The 20,483-nt window shown below is 45.8% G+C and overlaps 1 protein-coding gene across 11 annotated transcripts in view; it reads left to right on the top strand.

The window, feature by feature from the left end:
* DNM1 (dynamin 1) overlaps nt 1-20,483 on the top strand; it is a 62,282-nt gene that overhangs the window by 19,977 nt on the left and 21,822 nt on the right. For 6 of the 11 annotated variants that reach the window (XM_065854166.2, XM_065854167.2, XM_065854164.2 and 3 more), the window contains exons 2-15: nt 1,790-1,863; nt 3,014-3,163; nt 3,700-3,903; nt 4,273-4,371; nt 5,076-5,236; nt 6,278-6,420; nt 6,505-6,640; nt 7,104-7,171; nt 8,200-8,338; nt 15,643-15,729; nt 15,934-16,004; nt 16,426-16,477; nt 17,681-17,692; nt 18,934-19,047. In XM_065854166.2, coding sequence (XP_065710238.1) covers nt 1,790-1,863; nt 3,014-3,163; nt 3,700-3,903; nt 4,273-4,371; nt 5,076-5,236; nt 6,278-6,420; nt 6,505-6,640; nt 7,104-7,171; nt 8,200-8,338; nt 15,643-15,729; nt 15,934-16,004; nt 16,426-16,477; nt 17,681-17,692; nt 18,934-19,047 — 1,510 coding nt within the window. Of the gene's footprint in view, nt 1-1,789; nt 1,864-3,013; nt 3,164-3,699; nt 3,904-4,272; nt 4,372-5,075; nt 5,237-6,277; nt 6,421-6,504; nt 6,641-7,103; nt 7,172-8,199; nt 8,339-10,941; nt 11,081-15,642; nt 15,730-15,933; nt 16,005-16,425; nt 16,478-17,680; nt 17,693-18,933; nt 19,048-20,483 lie in introns of all 11 variants that reach the window. The other 5 variants (XM_065854172.2, XM_071817402.1, XM_065854171.2 and 2 more) reach the window with 3 other exon arrangements.

Below are 20,483 nucleotides of genomic sequence, written 5' to 3'. Positions count from 1 at the left end.
CAAGTTGGAGATCAATAGCTAGAATATTGTCTCAGTGTGCTCGAAGGGGAATCTATAGTAATAAGGTACCATTTTCTTGGGTACAAAAAGTTCAAATTAAGTCAGTGCAGCTCAGATGGATTTTTTTAATGCTAAAAACTGATTCTACATTAGGACTCTTTCTCCTATTGACCACAGACATCTATAGGAATGGAGCTGAGACAGCAGAAAGCTGTTGGAATGGTGCAATGACTGAGATTCCAGGGTCAATCCCACTGGAATGGAAAAAAACTAGAGCTGCGTTATTTGAAAAACAAATGAAAGACAATACCTTGGTTAACTCTTTATACTTCTGAAAATCTGAAATAATGAGAATGGGTTACAGGCTTGTTCTAACTGGTGGAGTTGTACCAGAGGCCCCCATTGCTCCAGACTTAGTGATTTACAGGGGGTATTTTTATTTGAGGTGTTAGACTGTAGGATGCCTCCTTACTCTGTTCTCTTGAAACTCCTCTGCAGTATTCGATATTATCAAGTTATACTGAGCCCCACAGATGGAGAATTACTTCTATAGCTGAGGAAAAGGAAATAAAGAGAAGTAGAAGAACTTGCATGGAATTACACAAGAAATCAGTGGCCAAACCAGGAGCTGAAATCAAACTTCTCAAGCCCTGTCTGTGTTTTAAAAAAAGGGCTCATTTCTTCTCTTGAATTCGTTTCTCAGTGTTAAGCTCACGCAGGACTAAGCAAGACTCTCAAAATGGAGAGCCATGCAGTTCTCATTCACCAGAATACTTAGTCACTGCTGAATTAGCAGAATTATTCATTGCCATAGCTGTCAAGGGAGGGAAGGTGGTGTTCTAGAATCCCAGCAATGTAAGTAGGACTTACTTCAACAAAAACAATTATATTCATGCTGTAGGAGCCATGTTTTGAAGTGATGCTTCTCCCACTGGGCAAGGAAGCCATCGATGGTATTTTCAGGAATGCTTAGTGAACAGCTGAGTGCTTGAAAACCAGGAGTACTTGAAAACCAGGCCACAAACTGGCAAGGTCATGGGCAGGTGCAGCAAACTCGCCTTGCTTTGCTCAAAGGACTTGGGTTGGACTTGGATTTGGAAAAAGGAAAAGCAAAGGAGAACTCGTGGGCTGTGGCTGCTATGTCAGCGTTTGGAGGAGGATACTGAAAGGCTTCCTGCCTTTGAAATGACTTGAAGTACATTCAGATTCAGGATTCTTGTGAGTATAGAAGGAATCTGCTGCTGCTTTTGCCTTGGCAATACTTTTGTCTTGAGTAGTTAACCAGGAGAAACCCTGGCTGGAGATGAGCCTTTGCCGTTTATTCTTTCAGATGTATCTCATGGTGCTTGCACGCTGGAACAACGTGGTGTCTTCACAAGCCCCAAAGTACAGGGTGTAGGTGATTTTGTTGTAGTTTGGGTAATTGTATTCTGTCAAAAGGAGGCACGTTGATGTTTGGGATCTGCTTCAAGTTATTTTCTTTCTGATGGAAGACATTACTTTTTTCCAAAGTACGGACAGCTGTGTTAAATGGACTTGTTAGCTTGGAACTTCAGCTGAAGGAGCTGTAGCTGTTGCAGACAGGATTACATGTGCTGCGACTGGGCTGCTTCAGAACAACACACTCTTCTGCTTGAGAAGGAGCACTTGGATTTTCGTGCCTTAAACCTTTTTGTGCCCACGGCTGGGGCTCCCTGTTAGAATCAGTTTGTGCTTGCAGAAGCAGAAAAGCTGTGCAAAGGGAAGGAAACAATCATTCACTCATCTGACATTTCCTGCTGCCTTTCAGGGACTTTCTGCCACGTGGATCTGGCATCGTAACCAGGCGCCCGCTCGTCCTGCAGCTGGTGAACTCCAGCACAGGTACGTGAGCCTTCCCCGCGTGTCCGGCTGGGTCGCTGTCTCAGTCAGGAATGGTCTGATTTGATCAGTGGTGCTGCTCAGTGTGGAAAAAATAATTTTCCTCAATAAAAATGACCTGCAGCTGGTTTTCAGTTCTACCTGTTTAACATCTGATGCATTAAGTGTTCAGAAGCAAAATACTTAGGTTATTTAATTTCTTAGGCAAGGCTCCATGCATCACTTACCACGATTTTCCTTTGCCTGTGCAGCTGTGACTCTTATGAGTGGCTGAGATCTGAAAGCCAGATGGCTGTGCCGATAGCCTAATAGAAATAATGGGGCAAGATAATTTAATGCACTGAAAACCCGGTGTGAGAGCTTCGGGATCTGGAGAAGACTGGGGTTCTGTGGCTGGCCTTGTGGGCAGTTCACTGCTTTCGCTACTTGTGGGATATTTTCGTTACCATTCCTGTTAACACAAGTTAAGATCTCATCCAGGAGTTGGCAACTGAATGTTTGAAGGTTCTCTTCCTCCCTTGTCAGGTCAACATGATCTATCCATGTCAGCTTTCTCATCCACAGTAAGGAGACAATTTGACTTTTAAGAGGCTTTTAAAATTGAAACAAGACTCTTGGATTGGTTAACCTGCTCAAAGACTGACGCACAAACCCCAACCATCGACCAATTCAAAACCATGTCAAGAGAAGTTGTGGGGTTTCTTTCTCCTTGAGACTCTCTTGAGTTTTTTCTCACTATGTAATAACACTTATTTACCCCCAAGAAGTAAACACCACTGGTCCAGGTTCTCCTGAGTACCAGGGGATCTCCCAGTGTAGCTGCGGGTGTTGCTGCTGCAGGCAGGTGCTTGCTAAGTTTGCTTAGTATCAGCAGAGAAGGTCCTGGATTATTACTTGAATGAGGACAAGTGAGGATGCCACCTCTGCTGAGACAGAAGCTGGGTTGTGCAGACATTTGGCTCAATTGCATTCTCTCAGATGTTAATCAAGATAATGTGACTGCAGTAACTCCTATGCCAGGGTCCTAGTGGGAAAAGCACTTGCCAGACTTCATCTGGGGTTATTTTGTTTTACCTTGGGACGTGTTTTTGTTACGCTTTGAGTGTTCTTCTGATTTCATTGACTATTTCTGACTCTACTTCTTTTTAAATAGAATATGGCGAGTTCCTACACTGCAAAGGAAAGAAATTCACTGATTTTGAGGAGGTCCGTTTGGAGATTGAGGCCGAAACGGATCGTGTTACTGGCTCCAACAAAGGAATTTCCCCTGTGCCCATCAATCTTAGAGTCTACTCTCCCCATGGTGAGTCCTGATGCAGCATCTGAGTCAGGAGATAGACAAGGCCATTTGCTGCTTTGTCATGGAGCAGAGACGGAAAACACAGATGACATGGGGTGTGCTTGGTTTTGATGTTAATCTGTGTGCCTTTAGCTGTACTGCTAAAATGGGTTTACCCTTGAAAAAGGGTGGTAGGACTGAGCTCCTCAATATGGGGGCCAGCTCTCAATGAGTGGGACCAATACTTCTGACTCTCCAGCCCTTGTGATGATGTGAACAAATGTGCTGTCGTCCCTTCCTTTTCATATGTGGAAGGACTTGGAAAGCACAGTTTCCCTGATCAGTGTGAAAACAAGTAATTTGAAGTGAAGGATGATGAGATCATTGTCAGCTAGCAACTAGGTTTTAAGTATAAAAGGAACCATAAAGCTCTGTGTGCTTCTATGTGTAAATCTGTTAACCTGTTATATTTTGGAGACACTAAGGCTGCAGGTGGTACTTAGACCAGAACATTCCTACCTCAACACTCCCTTGTGCTATCTCCTGTTTCCCATGTCTAGTCCTGAACCTGACTCTGGTGGACCTACCAGGTATGACAAAAGTGCCAGTAGGGGACCAGCCCCCTGACATCGAGTTTCAGATCAGAGATATGCTCATGCAGTTCGTCACCAAAGAGAATTGCCTCATCCTGGCAGTATCCCCAGCCAACTCTGATTTGGCCAATTCTGATGCCCTGAAGATTGCAAAGGAGGTGGATCCTCAAGGTAAATATCTCTTAATTTAGCATGACATTGTTAGACAGTGGCCTGGTTTTTCCTTTACCCATTTCTGAAGAGGTTAAGAATTTCCTTTCATTTATCAATCTGTGTTCTGCCTGGAGAAAAGAAGGGAAATGTTCACTAAGATCCCTCTCTGCTGTGGCACAGTGTGCATGTGTCAGCAGAATATAGCTGAGAACTGAACTCTTATTGTTTCTTGTGCTCTCATGGCCTCTTGGACATGATGGGAACTGTAATGTTTGAGTTCAGGAGCCCTTGAGTAACCAAGCTGGGCAATCTGTAAGCTCTGGACAGAGGAAAATATTATATGAGTTGTTTGCTTGATCAAGTATATTTGTGTGGGTTTTTTTATAGGGCAGCGCACTATTGGAGTCATCACTAAGCTGGATCTTATGGATGAAGGAACTGATGCACGAGATGTATTGGAAAATAAATTACTTCCCCTTCGTAGAGGTACATTTCCTCGTGCTTTATCCATGATCTCCTTCCTCTCTTTTCCCTGTGCGAGGTGTCCTGGCCTCATCCCCTTCCTCCAGAGCATCCTCTTCCTGCAGCATCTGCTACAACTTGTGGTTAAACCATCTCTGTTCCAAGCTGTAAGTGAGGAAAGCTGTGGAATTGGGAGCAGTCACGCTGTTACTAGGAACTTTTTAGGCATTTGTACCTTGATGTGTATGTAGTCCTAGCAGCAGCATAGCCTTATAATCTTGTCTTTATTTTCTTCTTTTAACAAGGCAAGCTGCAAAAATTGAACTCCTGTCTAAAAGACCCCCCCTTCATCTTTTGTCTGGATGAGATTGCCATAGTGCACCAGATAAATAATTTTGGACTGTGATACATGCTGTCTGTAGCCCTAACGAAGTACCTGTCCTAAGGACTGTAACAGAAATGAATGAGACTAGGCTATGCTTCGTGACTGGGGGAACAGTCATAAATAAACTAATTCTAAGCTGTGTAGTGACTTTTGTCCTGCATACCAAAATATCAGAACCTGGGTCATTTGGAAGAAATTCTAATTATAAGCTCTTCCAGTTGTTTCTTTATAATGTATTGCTACTAGAATTCCCCTTTTGCAGCGCTGCCAGCTGGTAACTTATTGTTCTGAGTCGTACATTCTCATCTTCGCAACCATCTGATCCCGAACCCCACTCTTACAGGTTACATTGGTGTAGTCAACAGAAGTCAGAAGGACATTGATGGCAAGAAGGACATTCAGCAAGCACTGGCTGCAGAGAGAAAATTCTTCCTCTCCCACCCAGCCTACAGACACATGGCTGATCGCATGGGAACCCCCTACCTGCAGAAAGTATTGAACCAGGTACTGTCAACAGTTAAAATCTGCCCATGACATTGCAAGAATGGCTGTCCTGGTCATTAGGTCTTTTTGGAGATGGAAGAATACAGGAAAAGCTAAAACTTGTGGTCAAGAAACTGATAAATACTTTAAAACTGTTTTGCTGCAGTTTGGTGCCAAGTCCTATGAAGCGTGACTTGTATAATACTGATACAGTGAAAGACATTAAGGCCAGTAGTGGAGCTTACACACCAAAAGCAGAGCACTGCTTTATTCTCTCAGTGACACTGCTGCAGAATCAAGAGTTGGTTTGTGGCATTTATGCTATCAGAATGCAAGGTTAAGCTAAAAGATACCTTCTAAATTTCTGGTGGTCTCTGTACCTAACACTAAGCTGCAAAGATTGATTTAAATGTGATGCTGGTAGTTATTTTCCCATCTATTAAGACTGTTTTATCTCTCGTCTTCTACAGTAGCAACTTACTGTTGCTTCCATTTCTGCTCCCTTGAAATTCTCAAGTGAAGAATGGCTTTGTCCTTTTCTTCCTTATTTAAATAGTAATCTTTAAACCAGAGATTTCTGCAGCTGTTCTCTGTGGAAATCCTCTTATTAGAGCCTCATCAGTGGTTTTGGCTCCTTCCACCTTGCTTTGTCAACCTTGTTGTTGAAAAAGGGCTTAACCACCACCTTGGGTGTCAATGGTGTGCTAATCTGAAGACTGAATGGCCTTTACCCTGATGTAATAGCAAATGCTAATACTTGTATGTCAAGCTTATTCTCTGGCTGGAGACAGCAGGCTTGTATGAATGGCAGCTTTGTACCAGATTAGAAGGTAAAATGAAGGTCAAGAATAGAGGGGTGCAGTAGATAAGAGCTGGGGAGGTAGGATGCACGCAGCTCATAACTGGTATCTGTCCTGGGACAGACTCTTTATTAGGACCACTCAGAAGGATTGATCACAGAAGAGAGGAGCATTCCTCTTTATTTTGTGGTGTGAAGGAAGCAAACTCTTCCCAGTAACCAACTAGAGGCTTATTATCATCTTAAACCTTCTTCTTGTGCAGCAATTGACCAACCACATCCGTGACACCCTGCCAGGGCTGCGGAACAAGCTCCAAAGCCAGCTTCTCTCCATCGAGAAGGAGGTGGAGGAGTACAAGAGCTTTCGTCCTGATGACCCTGCTCGCAAAACCAAAGCTCTGCTTCAGTAAGTGGCCTCAGCCGCATGTCTTTCCCTGGAGATAACTGCTTTGCCATGACTCCTGCTTCATGCCTTTTTGTTTTCTGTCAGGATGGTCCAGCAGTTTGCTGTGGACTTTGAGAAACGCATTGAAGGCTCTGGAGACCAAATTGATACCTATGAGCTGTCAGGAGGAGCCAGGATTAACCGCATCTTCCATGAGCGTTTCCCCTTTGAACTGGTGAAGGTACTGCTGAGATCCACTTTGTCTTCTTGCTTGTTGTCTGTTACCTCTTCTCTCTCCTTACTCCTCTTTCCATCATCCATCTTTCCCTTTGACAACTTTGTTACATGTTTTTTATTTTATCACCTTTTTACTTATTTTGTCTCCTTTACTGGAGCCTTCCCATAGTACTGACCTTTCCCTCAGTCCTTGTCCTTTTGACAGACCTTAAATTTCTCTTGGCTAAATGACAGTATTTCTATGGCATAATTCCTAAATGCTAAATTAAATGTGCAAAATAACTTGTCCAGGATGTCTGCATTGGCAATAGGAGCTTTATGGCAGGACTCTGTATGCCACACTTGGGCTAACACCTCATGATAGTGCTGGCATGGGAGCTTTTCTCTGTAAAACATGCTGTTGTGTATCCTGGGGTTTTGCAAATAAAGTATCAGACAGTTTCTGATAAAATCCTTTCTTGGTGCAGATGGAGTTTGATGAGAAGGAGCTGCGGCGAGAGATTAGCTATGCCATCAAGAACATCCATGGTATCAGGCACGTATCTCGCACTAAGCAGACCATTGGCTTCATAACCTTGTAAATGCCTTTAGACCTTCCGAATGGAGTTGAAGACTTCAGAGGTACGGTAGGTCAGCCGAAGGGGAGGGATGACCACACTGGTGGCTTGAATCTGGGAGCAGGGACAATCATCCAAGCCAGTTTTCTCTTCCCGTGTGGGAGTCACAGGAGCCTGAAAGGTAAAACTACCTTGGTGACTAGATAGTCTCTCCCTCCTTCTTGTGTCTTGGCAAAAGAAAGGATAGAAAGAAGGATGCAAGCCCATACTACTCCTTCACTTAGTTCCAACTAAAATGCTAGCTTTCACTTTCTGCCTCCATACTAACGAACTGTTAGTTGTTCAAAACAGCTGTTGGTGCTGAGCACCTCTTCCTGTAGAGATCTGAGGGAGCCTTGGGGTGCCCATCACCAGGATCAGTGTCCTCAGGGTGTGGTGAGCAAATATTAGTGTTCCTCCCCAGCAGAGGTTCACTGTAATTGCAGCCCAGAGACCCAAGTCACGCTGCTTCTGGGAAGGTGAGCAGGTCCTGGTGCCCGTCAAAGCCCTTCCTGCACACTGGGATGTGAACAAATACTGGCCTAGATGTATTTTGATTCATTTCTTCTGCTCAGTCACTAGCTGAGCTTGACAAAGGGGTATCAAATGTTAGTGTCCTAATCATTGTCAGAATATTTTAGAAAAGGCCTCCCATCTCCTGCACAACTCTAAGGTCAGACCCTGCTCCCCCTAGGTTCTAGTGGTTGAGGTGAAATGGAGGCCTGGCCATGGACATTTAGCCGGGATCCACTTTGTCCTCAGCACCTCCTTCCTGCAAGGTGCCAAGTGTCCCCCATTTTCCATGGACTCCAGTTAGGGTCTGTCCAGGGGGCATGACACCCCCAGCCCCATGTGCTGGGTTTCAGTGATGGTGACGCCTGCTACAAGATGTGTGTATAACGCTGTGACATTCTCCTTGCCCCTTCTCCCCCTCCTGCCTTGTCTTATCCCCACCCTGGGTGTTTAGAACCGGTCTCTTCACACCCGACATGGCCTTTGAGACCATTGTGAAAAAGCAGGTGAAGAAGATTAAAGAACCGTGCCTGAAATGCGTGGACATGGTCATTTCGGAGTTAATCAATACCGTTAGACAGTGCACCAAGAAGGTAACCAGAGGTGGCATGGAGCTGGCACCTTCCACCCGCTCGCTGGCTGCAGCGCAGCATTGTGACCTGGGCAGGGACTTTGCCTGCAGCCACACTCGGTGTTTCTCACACCTCCTCAGCATGACTAGACCTGAGCGGTACCAGCCTGGGGCCATCCAGCCAACAAGCCAAACAGGAAGGGAATTGCAGTGGGACATGAGCTGTGGCCCTGCTCCCTGAATGTTTTAGAGATGAGGGGTGCTGGAGATGTCCCTGCTACCCCTCTGCCTGTAGTATGACTCCTGATTCCTTCTAAAACCTAGAGCATTTCTTACACAGCCACATTTTACCTCAAATTTCATATATGGGTTTATTTTCTAAGTGAGAAACTGGGTTTTAAATTTTGTCCCCTCTGTTCTTGTAGAAGTGAGAGGGTTAATTCCAAATTCACCTTTGGGTGCTTCTGGGGGTATGTATGAACTTCAGAGACTGCAACAGTTATAGCCATAGGCTGTATTGCAGGGAGATGTTCCTGTGGTGTTTGGCTTGGTTTCTGGTTGGCTTGGTCAATACCCTGTTCTGGAGGAGCAGCACATGGCTGAGAAGAAGCAAGTTAGAAATGTCCATCAACCTGTAGGTCCTCCCCTCTCTGAGAGTGGGGTTCAGGTTTTGCCCTTTGGGGTCCATACTGGTATTTGTTGGGGAGGGAACCCTTTGGATATAGCAGATTTTGTTTCTGGGGTTGGGGTTGAAAGACAGCGAGAAAAGGTGACTTATGCTGTTCTTCTCAGCTGTGGCTCGCTGCTTCAGGCAGGGCTGGGTGCTGGTGAAAGACACCTCAGTTAGGATGGTGGGATGGGTGCTGGAGACTGGAATCACCACTGACTCTTCAGGTGCAGGTAAATGGGCATTGCAGGAGGTGTTTGGAGAGTCTGATGCTCTGTCTCTGCAAGGGTGGGGAGACGTGCCCAAGTGGTGACACTTGCCATCACTTGCAGAAATGCCTAATCCTTGGGGCCAAGAGCCTCTATTGAAGAGCTCAGACATGCAGACACCTGCTTTGCCCCCCAGGACAGACTGGGAAAGCAAAGTGGATGCAGTGAGAGATTGCTCAGGTTTCTAGAGTGCTGGGGGAGCTTCCTTTTTCTGTCCTGCTGTCCTCTCTTGGGCTGTGTGACTGTGGGGAGCACCCAGAAAATTGCCATTAGAGCCTGGGGACAGGTAAGCACAGGCCCTCGGGCTGCCAAGTATCCAGAGTTGCCTGCTAACTGGATCAGAAGGGCCCTTCTTTTTCATGCCCTCTGAAGCTTCTCTTGATTTGTTCTCCATCCTTCAGTTGCTATTAAAAAAATCTTCATTCATTCTTTCTTTCTCTTTGCATCATTCCTTCCATTTCCCACTTCTCTCTTCATTGTTTGTTTTTGCTTTGTCTTCTACTGGCAATTTCAGAGTAGACCATCTGTTGTGACAGTGGCAAGTTCAAGTGATCAGGTAGTGGGTTCAGCAGGGTGGGAAACAAAGGAGGACTGGGGGAAACATCACATATTTAGGATTAAAGCATTCCATTTTAGCTTAGGTCCTACTGCTCGGAGTTTGATGGCTGACTTCAGTGCTAGTTGTTCTGTGTGTGCTCTAATAGCCATGGTCACAATTTTGTATCTAATAAATTGTCATTTGGGTGATACTTGAGTACTGGAAGGGACTGATTTATTTATTTTGTTTGTGCAGAGCCACCCAAGTCTGGTGGGGGAAAGAGTGTATGTTGAGTTTAGCAGGGCAACCACATTAGTAGGAAACTTCTGCTGAGCAAGAGGATGTGAATTTAACTCTGGAAGTGCCCTTGCTTTACCCCAAAGGGACATTGTTGGCACCTTGAGAGAGACCCTTGTGTGAAGCTGAATCCTGTAACATACTGCATCTCCTTGCTTCTTGAAAGGCAGACTAGTTGTAGGTCCTGTGTGTTGAAGAGTGTTTAATATTGGTAATGCTTGAGGTCGTGCAGGTGTTATCCACGGAGACATGAAAGGAGAGATCTGGCTTAAATGAGGTGGTGGTTATTTTTAGCTAGACCTGCTAAAACAGAATGGAAGTGACAGACCTTAGCAAGTCATAGCTTGGCTCTGTTCCTGCAGCTGGAATAAGGAAAACATGAAGGGGAGATAACTGTGGTGGGAAGGAAAGGGGAATGCCTGAGACAAAGGGAAATGAGATGTGATGAGCCTCTAAGAAGAGAGGCAGTGGCTCACTGTGGCAAGCAGCATTGTCTTAAAATCCAAATACGTTTGCTTTTTGGGAAGAGATCACTTGATCCCAGGGGGGTTCCATCCATTCATCTTGCTCTCGACAGCTCACCATTTCACTGGCCCGGCTGCCCCTACCTCATTGCCCTTTGCTGCTTCCATTTGCCTGTAGACTCTCCTGATACTTGGCAGTGCACAGGCCCCATAGCAATGCTCACCTGGTTCAGTAAACTAATGGAATGAACCAAAATCTCACTTCTCATTTTGCCTTGTGTTTTCTCTCTTTTCCCTTTTCCTTCCTTCTCTTTCCTCCTCCTTCCTGCTCTTTCTCTGCTTCGCTTCCTTCTTCCTCGTTGCTTCCTCCCACCCTGCCCTGCCATGCAGAACGGGTCTCTTCACGCCTGACCTCGCTTTTGAAGCCATAGTGAAAAAGCAGGTGCAGAAGTTGAAGGAGCCGAGTCTGAAGTGTGTGGATATGGTAGTGAGTGAGCTCACATCCACCATCAGAAAGTGTAGCGAAAAGGTAAAGAAACAAACAAAAATAAATTGCTGAGAAAGGTCAATGCCCGCCCCCTTCCCACACACACCAGGAACTTCAGCAAACATAGTGAGACAAAATGAATATAAAGATGTGTCTAAAGGAGAGCAGCAACCTGCAGGTGTAAAGGTAATCTAAAAGCAGGCCAAGAGAAGTGGGTGTCAGCTGATGGGCTCTGTAGCTGAGAGGTGAGCTGGGATCCAGTGGATTACTCTAGAGTACGCTATTCCTCTGGCTCAGTGGCATTCACCTTGGTGTGGATCAAACCCTTAGCAAGCCCTGTTTGCTGCACCACTGCCTGTGCATTTTGTAGCTTCTTACTGCTTCTCTTCTGAGACTGCCTTAATCTAGATGCAGTAGAAACGTTTCGAAAGCCAGAAAAAGACCTTGCATCCCCACAGCATGAGTGGTCGGCAGGTTTCATCTTGTCTGCAGAGCTGTGTTGAGCAGTAGCATGTACAAAACAGTTGATTAGAAGTTTAGAGGTGCAAGATGTTCTGCAAGAAATACTCAGTCAACACGAGATTGCTGTCCCGGAAAGCATGGGGAAGAGCTTTACCAGACATTTCACCCTCTGCATCATTCTCCTGCTCATCTCCTGCTCCATGGATGATGCTCAGTGGGGAAACAGTGTGGATGCTTCCCTGTATGCTGTGAACCCCAGGCTGGTTTCCCCAGGAGGGGGCACCATATGCCCCTTAAAAAAAAAGGCAAATGTGGCAATTAGTGTTAAACTCCCCAGTGACAGGCCAGAAACCTGCCTGTGGCTCAACAGAAGTGTGCTGCGGAAACTGAGCTGGAAAGGGCTGTTTCATGAGTTATCTTAGGACTTGAAAATTACAATTCCCTTCTTCCAGGGTTACAGCCAGACTCACCAACATATACACCTAAACTGGGAAGGAAGGGACGATAAGAACTGATATGAGCTAAGAATGAAGGCAAAGAGCTGAGTAAGGTCTGGTTGTTTTAGGAATGCAGAGCTGACCTCTGCCTGTGTTCAGGGAACATCTTTGACATTGCCCCAGCTTGGCCTAAGCTATTTCTTGCACAGTCCTGCTGTTGCCAGGTGTAGCGAGGCGGAGGAACCCCTTTCCAGCCTGTTTCTCCTGTGGGTTTTTACTTCAATTGCTTACACTGTTCTGTGTCTGGCTGGAGATGTTTGCTCTGGGTGGGGAGGGAGAAGGATTGTGAAAACCCCAAGGGTGGTGAGTTCCAGTTTCTCTTTGACCATGTCATTGGAGCGGCTGGATACCCACTTGCTCTGTGGATTTTAATCTGTGATATGGTGGAGGACCCATGAGGATGCAACAGAGAACCCTGTAAGGGAGGCTATAGTAGCAGTGACACTTGAGGAAACTGATGACTGTAATAAAAGTTGGAGAGGCCAGGGAGGCACATGTTAGGGATATGAAATAACTGTCTGAATGAAAATATATAGCAATAGTGCTGGAAAATAAAAGGAAAGCTTTAATAATGTGTAAAGTCAAGGGTCTACATGTAGTGAGAAGGTTACTATTGTCTGTATCTCCCTCTGAAAGAGCAGAAGGTAACTGCTGTAGGCCAGTTTAGCATAGCAGCCAGCCTGATAGGGGTTTTGATGGTGTAAGGTAGCTATAGCACAGCAGCATTAGTTAATTTGCGATATTTATCTTGCATGTTATAGCCTTAACTGCTTGATGTGGACAAGAGCATGTGCTATTAGGGGAGGTATCTGGAAAAGGCTACTTTGGGACTGATGCTAATTGTAAGGTCATATCCAGCCTGCTGGTGTGGACTGATGCTGCCATTCAGATGACAAAACCAAACCTTTAAACTCACTAGAAGTCCTGCAAAGCTTCTTGAAAGGGAGATTGCACGGGCTAACACCTCCTGAATTAGCTTAACAGTCCTGTAGCCTTTGTTTGTTGCTGTCCTGGACTATTGTGTGTTACTGTCTGTGTGCTGTCACAATTATTTCGTTTCACCCCAGATGGTGAAGAAATCTTTGTGCAGTTGATAAAGCTGCATAGATGGAATAATATGAGACTACCAATAAAGAACACAGAAGGCAGCAAACCCATCTGTTGTCTACAGAAATACAGATTTCCTCTGTGGAAAGAGGCTTGCAGTTGACTATCTCTTCACTGTTAGACAAAGTTGAGGGATGAAGAGAAGGTGGCCATTTACAACTGTTCCCTGACTGCCCTGATTCTGAGCTACTTCCAGTTGGCTAAATGGAGGGTAGCTCCAAAATCAACAGAAAGCTGGTGTAAACCCTTAGACTTAGGAGGATAATGTTCTAGCTAGTGATTTTCCAAAAGCAGGAACCTTCTGTGCCAGACTGCACTGCAGCATCTCACAAGTGCAGGGCGGTCTTGCAAGCCAGCAACACTTCAGCTAAAGGTTGATCTTTGGTGTGCTGGCAAGGACTCCTGGAATCCGCAAAGAGGGGAACTAAGGGAACATTGGGATAAATTGGTTTTCAAAGAGGGCTGTAAGCTTGTGTTTTGATTGAACCGGCAAATGCAGCTAAAACAGGATTGAAAACCCACTTGAGCCGGGATGTGATCCCAGGCTGACAGACTTAACCCCTCGAGGGGTCGCCTGCTCTCCTGTCTTTCAGAGTCATGGCATTTCTGGGTGCTGTTCGTACTGCTGGTGATAACTCCTTGCCCCTCTACACCCTGTTGCATGTCCCCTGGTGGTGTGACATCCCGTGGCTTGTCTGTCTCCTCTTTCCTCGCCCACCCTTGCTTCCCTGTGCATGCTTGGGGTTGGAAGCTCCTGCATGGGGACCGATGGTGCCAATTTATTTTTGCACAAGAATGTTGCTGGATGACCTGGGTTCTGAAGAAACCACAACTTGTTTTGCACTTTCTGTGCATTTGTACTGGTTGGGAGTGGGGTGCTGGTGGGAAGGTTTGATGTGTTTGTTTGTGTTTTGTTTTGTTTTTTTAATTTGAAGCAAAGAAGCTGAGACTTGCTTAGAGGTTTTCCAGCTTCCTGTTTTTCTGTTTGACATAACTTGCCCATCTATCCTTTGCCAACCCCCAAAGGAAACAGGAAGCTTTGCCTGTGTGTCTCTGAAGCAACCAGCTGCCTGAACCATAAAGATCATGGAGAACATCCAGTTTGTGCTTTCAAGACACGGTGGTGGTGGGGAACACTAATTCCACTTGTTTTTTCCTGCCCCTGCAGGGTCATTGGCATTCAAAACAAACCACACATTTGAAAATAGTCAGTGTCGAAGCTAGTCCTCGGTTTCAGTTCTAGGCTATTGCAACTTGCTTGACTGCAAGGGTGCTGAGAGGGCTTGGGATGTCTTGTAGTCAGGTGTTGGGAATATTGTTGCTGGTTAGTGTGGGATCTGGCTTCCAGTAGTGATGCTGCACACTTTCAGACAGTCTGTTCTAGCATGTTATTGTGGATTATGTATGCAGAACAAAAGGCCATACAGTTTAAGAAGTAGCTCTCATGTAAATTGGAAGAACAAAACAAATGCAGTACAGATCATAGGTAAATTAGGTTTTTTATACAGTCCCTTGAGGGGTTATAAAAGACTAATGTTAGGACATACTGTTTGACATTATAGTCAAGTTAGAGGTAATGTTACAAAAAAAAGGGGGGGATGATTAAGGTCAAGTGAGGAAGAAAGGACTGAATCCTGGGTCTGGAGGGTTAATTTAACTTGACTGAGCTGGGCCTGACCTGCAAAGTGTATGGTTACTGCTGCTGAAATCACTGGAGGATTATGAATCCAGGCAAGTAGGTGGGTGCTGTGTGAAACCCAGGGGGCTTTAAGTGCTGATTTTTGGAAGTGTTTCTCAAGTATGATCTCTGTAGCTATTCTTCTTTTGAACCACAGCTAGTAAAGTCCTTCTGCTTCTCTGTCCAGGCCGGAAGAGATTCCATCTTCAGTAACAGGGCAAAAAGTGATGGGCAATGTCAATACAGACCTCAGCCATGTAATCTTGGCCCAACACTGGTGGAGAGTAGGTAGAAGGAAGTGAATGCCTTGAAAACATGCACCCTTGAGTGGATCAGATCCTTTCTCTGCTTGCAGATGTTGGAGAGCGCCAGATGGTTTTATTCAGTGCCTTAGCAAATGGGAACTGAAGTCTTCACTTCCCAGGGAAGTTTCCCATAGGATTTAGCAGGTTGTAGCAACAGGCTGCTTACCTGCTTAGCATACTATAAGGAGATGCTGAAAATCGAGATAAATTGTTCACTTTAATGGGAAAAACCCAATAAGCAGTGTGGTTACATCTGGGGTTTGTCAAGAACCTCATGCCAGGAAGAACACGGTGGGTTTGGAGCAGGTCTCTGAGGCAGAAAGGTTGCTGCAAGACTGAAAATGGCTTTTCTCTGAAGCCCAAAGAAAGAGGGAACAAACTTTGCCCCCAGTGCACCTCCAGGAACCTGGAAAAAATCTGTCTGCAAGTCCAGCTTTCTAGAACTTCCCCTGAAAATACATGATGGCAGGATGGATGTACGCATGTGTACGTGGGGGCTGCTCCCCCTCCGCGCCTCCCCTTCCCATGTGCACGTGTTTTCTCTCTGTCCTGCAGCTCAGCCAGTACCCTCATCTGCGTGAGGAGATGGAGAGGATTGTTACTACTCACATCCGTGAAAGAGAAGGCAGGACCAAAGACCAGGTAGGGGATCAGGAGTGTGTATAAGAGGGCAGATGGGGTGGGAGACACCTCTGAAGGGACAGTCTAGGCTAGAGGGGCCTGACCAAGATGTGTCTGGCTGCAGAGGCTGATGATATGATCAATGTTCAGGGCTCTGTCTGCCCCTGACTATTAGCAGTGTCGATCACTAACATCTGTCTTGCTCTCTGTGCCTCTTTTTGGCAGGTCATGCTTCTAATAGACATCGAGTTGGCTTACATGAACACAAACCATGAGGATTTCATTGGCTTTGCCAAGTAAGCACCCACATCCTATTGCCTCCTCTGCATGTGTTACCTGTGGCTCTGTCCTATAGCTGTTCCAGTAAATGGGTTGCAAAGGTCCTGGTACAGATGCTGTGGCCCCAGAGCATGGTTCAGCTCTCAGTATTGCTTGTTTTTCAGTGGATCTGTATTGCAAGGCTGGGGAGGAGAATAAGGATGTGTACAAGGGGCAGTTGAAGTATTAGGGTTGTCATGAGGGGAAAAAGCAGAAGCAGTGGAAGGTTAGTGACCCAAGTGGTCCACGTGGGACCAATAACCAATAGTTTGGGTTATCAAGGCTTGGAAGCTAATTGTGAGGAGCATGAACTCATTATAGTAGTTATTTGATGGGAGCAGGGTTCAGGTGCTGAAGAGGAGCCTGAGGGGTTTTGAATGTCTCTGCTGTTGTTTGCAGTGCTCAGCAGAGGAGCAGCCAGATGAGCAAGAAGAAGGCAGCTGGCAACCAGGTAGGCCAAGTTCCATCTCCTTCACTGCTGCAAGAAGGACATGTTTGGTGCCTGGAAGCTACCAGGTGGACAAGTGCTGGGCTGGATGCAGCAGTACTCTTAAGTTTGTTTTTTGTTTGTCAAACTGTTTATACCTGGAAGACAGTGTTTTAGGCTCATTGCAGTCAGGAAGAACTGAGCATGTAGCAGTAACGGAGGGAAATGTTTACAGAGGGATGCTTGATAACCAAGATCCAGTCTTGCTTTTCTGATAGAAATCCCTGTTAATGTGTAAATCCCGGTTTGTTCAGCCCCTTTACTAGCTGTGCTGACTTGTCTGCTGAGGTGAGTGGTACAGAACACCAGGTCTCAACTGTTACAGTGTAGAATTGTCTCTTGTAGTCATCTTTCCCATCAGTGGCGTCTGCTCTTTGGAGAGGGATTTCAAGAGAGCTTATGGACTCTCTTCTGGCAAAATTCACTGGAAATACTTAAACCTCTGTACAGGGAGACAAAGGGTGATTACAGCCATGGTTGTAGTGGGTATGTATGGAAATACCCCCATGGGGGAAGACAGCGGTGGAGAGGAGGAGTTCCCTGTTCCTTCAGGAGCTGTAAGGAGTGTACGGACACTGAAAAAGGGGTTAATGACACTCTTTTTCCCCCCAGATTTGTTGGGGACATGGTAAGGCTATCTAGGCCAGAAGATCTTGTAGAAACAAAGCCTTACAAGCAGCTTCACAGAGAATGAGAGCAAATCAAATGCTTTAGCTTAGCCCGTTTAAAGACATTCGCTGTGACATCTGTGCTGTTTGTAACATGTGTGACCACTTTTCCCTGCACATGAACATGCAGACGGGTTCAGTGCTGTTGGCGGGCAGGTAGGTCAGCAGGTCGGGTTGGCCAACCACCTGTTTCATGGGATCTCAGCAGTGTGGGGAACCCCATCCTCTGCAGTGTGCTGGGTGTAAAAGAGCACAAAGGGCAGACTTTGGATCTACCTGTAAGGCGCTTTGGCTTTTTTGTTAGCAGGCTTTATTTTGGGATGGGGGTTGCTGTTGTTAACACCTTGGGGTTAAAAGATTTGGTACCAGCTTCGAATTTATTTTATTTTACTTTTGAGCCTCTCTTCTCCTGCTCCAGCCTTCCCAGTAACCATCTCTCCTCTCTTTGCTCCTCTCCTGCTCTCTGCTCTGCTGCTGTTGCTATGGTTCCCCTTTGCAGGATGAGATCCTGGTGAGTAGAAGGCCACTCAGCAGGGTGTGCTAATGAACATTAATGTTGCATCTGGGAAGGCAAGAACAGTGCTTACACAAATTATTCCCTCTGCTGCTGAATGGGGAGAGGAGGGCAGCTGGGACGAGGCACAGGTGAAGCAGAAATGAAGTTAAAACTTAGTATGATGAAGAAAAAGTCAGAACTGCTGATACATCTTGTGAGTGGGTGGAGATGAAGCAGTAATCCAAGGATGTGTGGTTCTGTTTCACTGCCCCCTCCCGTCCACAGAGAGAATAGGACCATCTCGAGTTTAACAGTAGGCATGAGACAAAGGTTCAATGCTCCTGTGTTTACCTTGAGAGGGTAAATTAACAATTAAAAGGATCATGTACCTCTGTGGTAGGCTGCTCACACAGTGCAACTTGGTAATATCCAGTGCAGCTGTGTGGCTTTTCATGCCAGGTTGTTTTCCGCAGGCACACTCACACAACAAGGTACACATGCATGCAGGTATTTTTGGGTGTTAACAGTGCATTAATATACATAAAAGCTAATGCATTTAAGCTGACGCATACTTGCATTTGATTGCTCTGTATGTGAGGCTCTAAACCAGCACTTAGTGAATTGCAGTTCCATAGAGACTGATAGCCTGGCTTCTTCACAGACTAAACATAGAGGAACTTGTTTTGCCCTAAATTAATATGACTACTCAAGTACCTGGGTATGCTGAAGTTGAGGGTACTAATTCCAGATGCACCATTTTGTTCTGTTATATTTAGTGTCTCCTTTTCACTCAACTCAGTTCTTCCTGGGTTGCTTGCCCGTCTGTTCTTGAGCTGGTTCCCCCCGCCCAGGGCTGGGTGAAGCACTCCACATGTGCCGACAGCTGTGCTGGTGTGCTGCTGTTCTCTAGGCATGGCCTCTTCTGGGTGTATTGCTGTGATCTGGTGCTTGTAGGTTGTCCCGGTGTCTGAGGTGTTCTTGATGCGGTTCTTCCTGCATCTCTTTCCTTTGGCAGAGGGTATAATGCACAGCACTGCCAGGTTCCTTCCTGCGTCCTTTTTGTACTATTCCTGGCCTTTTGAGGCCAAGATATTCACTGGCCAGTTGAGCGGGGGCTCCTCTGGCAGCAGCAAAGAGCACAGTGTTCCTTGTCTTTCCCTACTACTCTGTGTAGGGATACCCTCTGATCTGTCCTCTGTCACCCAACACCAACCTTTCAGAACCCTCATTAATGCTCACTGCTTTCACCCCCTTAGGTCATCCGAAAGGGCTGGCTCACCATCAACAACATCGGGATCATGAAGGGAGGCTCCAAGGAGTATTGGTTTGTCCTGACAGCGGAGAACCTCTCCTGGTACAAAGATGATGAGGTGAGTAGCTCAACTCTGACTTGAGTCTTGGGCATCAGATGAGGATAAGGTGGTATCTTCTGATTGTCCTTAGGCTGAGTTCCCTGTGGTCACAGCACTGCTGAGCATTTCTGAGTTGATGTGAACATGGCTTTTTTTAATGCATGTGGAATAACATCTCTGCTTGAAGCCCTGGCTCAGCAGAAAGTTGACAGGCACTTGGAATGAATTTGACCTTCGCTTGTCTTGCTGTGGCACCTGTGATCAGGGGTGTGATAGGCTAGTTGCAAGATTTTGACTTTTTGGTATTTGAGGGGCATCCACAATAAATTTCTTGAAGGAGTATGGCGGAGGTTTTGTCATCTCCCTTGGTCACAAGAAAAACACGCTCTCATTTCTGCGTATGGCAACAGGAGCCGTGGACCTGAAACTGCAGGTCATGTACCGGCTCCTTCTGACCTTGAGTAAATTACTTGATCTCTTCAGGATTCAGTTGTTAGACCTGGGAAGCAAGAATGTTTGGTTTGTGTGGTTTTTTTTTAATGTTTCTATATTGAACATGCTGGTTAACACATTATTTGTAAAATTATTTGAATTGTGAGTGGTTACAGTACTGCTGATCAAAAGTACAGTGATGTGTGGAATATCACTGATAGGAACATGGACCTACTCTGGAGAACTGCTTGAAAATCTTGAGTATTAGGAGTTCTGGCAGTGTGCTGTGGTGTCTTTCTGCTTCAGTGGGAAATGATATAAGCAGACAGAGTTGTTCCAGCTGAAATTATCATTGTCAACAGCGTGTTGCTGCCTGTGCAAGACAAAGGTAGATAATTGTCTTTTCTGATTAATTTGAAAAGAGAATAGCTGGATGGTTTTGGTGAGGACATGATTGAAACCGTTAACCCCATTCAGTGTGCTGGGGGATGAAAAATGCCTGATGTGGTGTAGTCATGCATCCTGAGTTTATTGGGGTTTCTGATTGCAAATAAAGAGACTGTTGTGCCTGACTGTGGTTTGCGTCCCTCAGGTGTTCTGAGGCACACAATCGTGTGCCTGGGAGCTGCAGTTAGGCCCGGCTTCTTGTCTAGTTCATGTCAGCGGGCCTGTTTCATTTCTCGGCAGGTGGAAATGATGACAAATACGGTGATGAATCAGCCTCTAAATATCACTTTCTGCATGGAGACTGCTGTGTGCTGCTATGGATGAGCAGGCAGCAATTTCCTAATTAAAGAACCAGGCACTGAAATGTCTCTCGCTACATCAGTGTGTCTCTGCTCTAAGACCCCTGCCCTTTGCATTCAGAGTTGCTTGGGGAGGTTTTACTTTAGGTTGCATACTCAGGTTGAGTGGTTATAAACATCAAGTAGTTTAATCAAAGCCAGCTGCTACATCTGTATTACAGAGATGATTAGAACTCCTTGTTCTTCCCCGGGGAGTGGGAGGGAGGGAGGGCTGCA

The sequence above is a fragment of the Patagioenas fasciata genome, chromosome 20 (genome assembly GCF_037038585.1).
Source record: "Patagioenas fasciata isolate bPatFas1 chromosome 20, bPatFas1.hap1, whole genome shotgun sequence".
NCBI classification, from domain to species: Eukaryota; Metazoa; Chordata; class Aves; order Columbiformes; family Columbidae; genus Patagioenas; species Patagioenas fasciata.
This window is presented reverse-complemented; position numbering and strand designations above follow the sequence as displayed.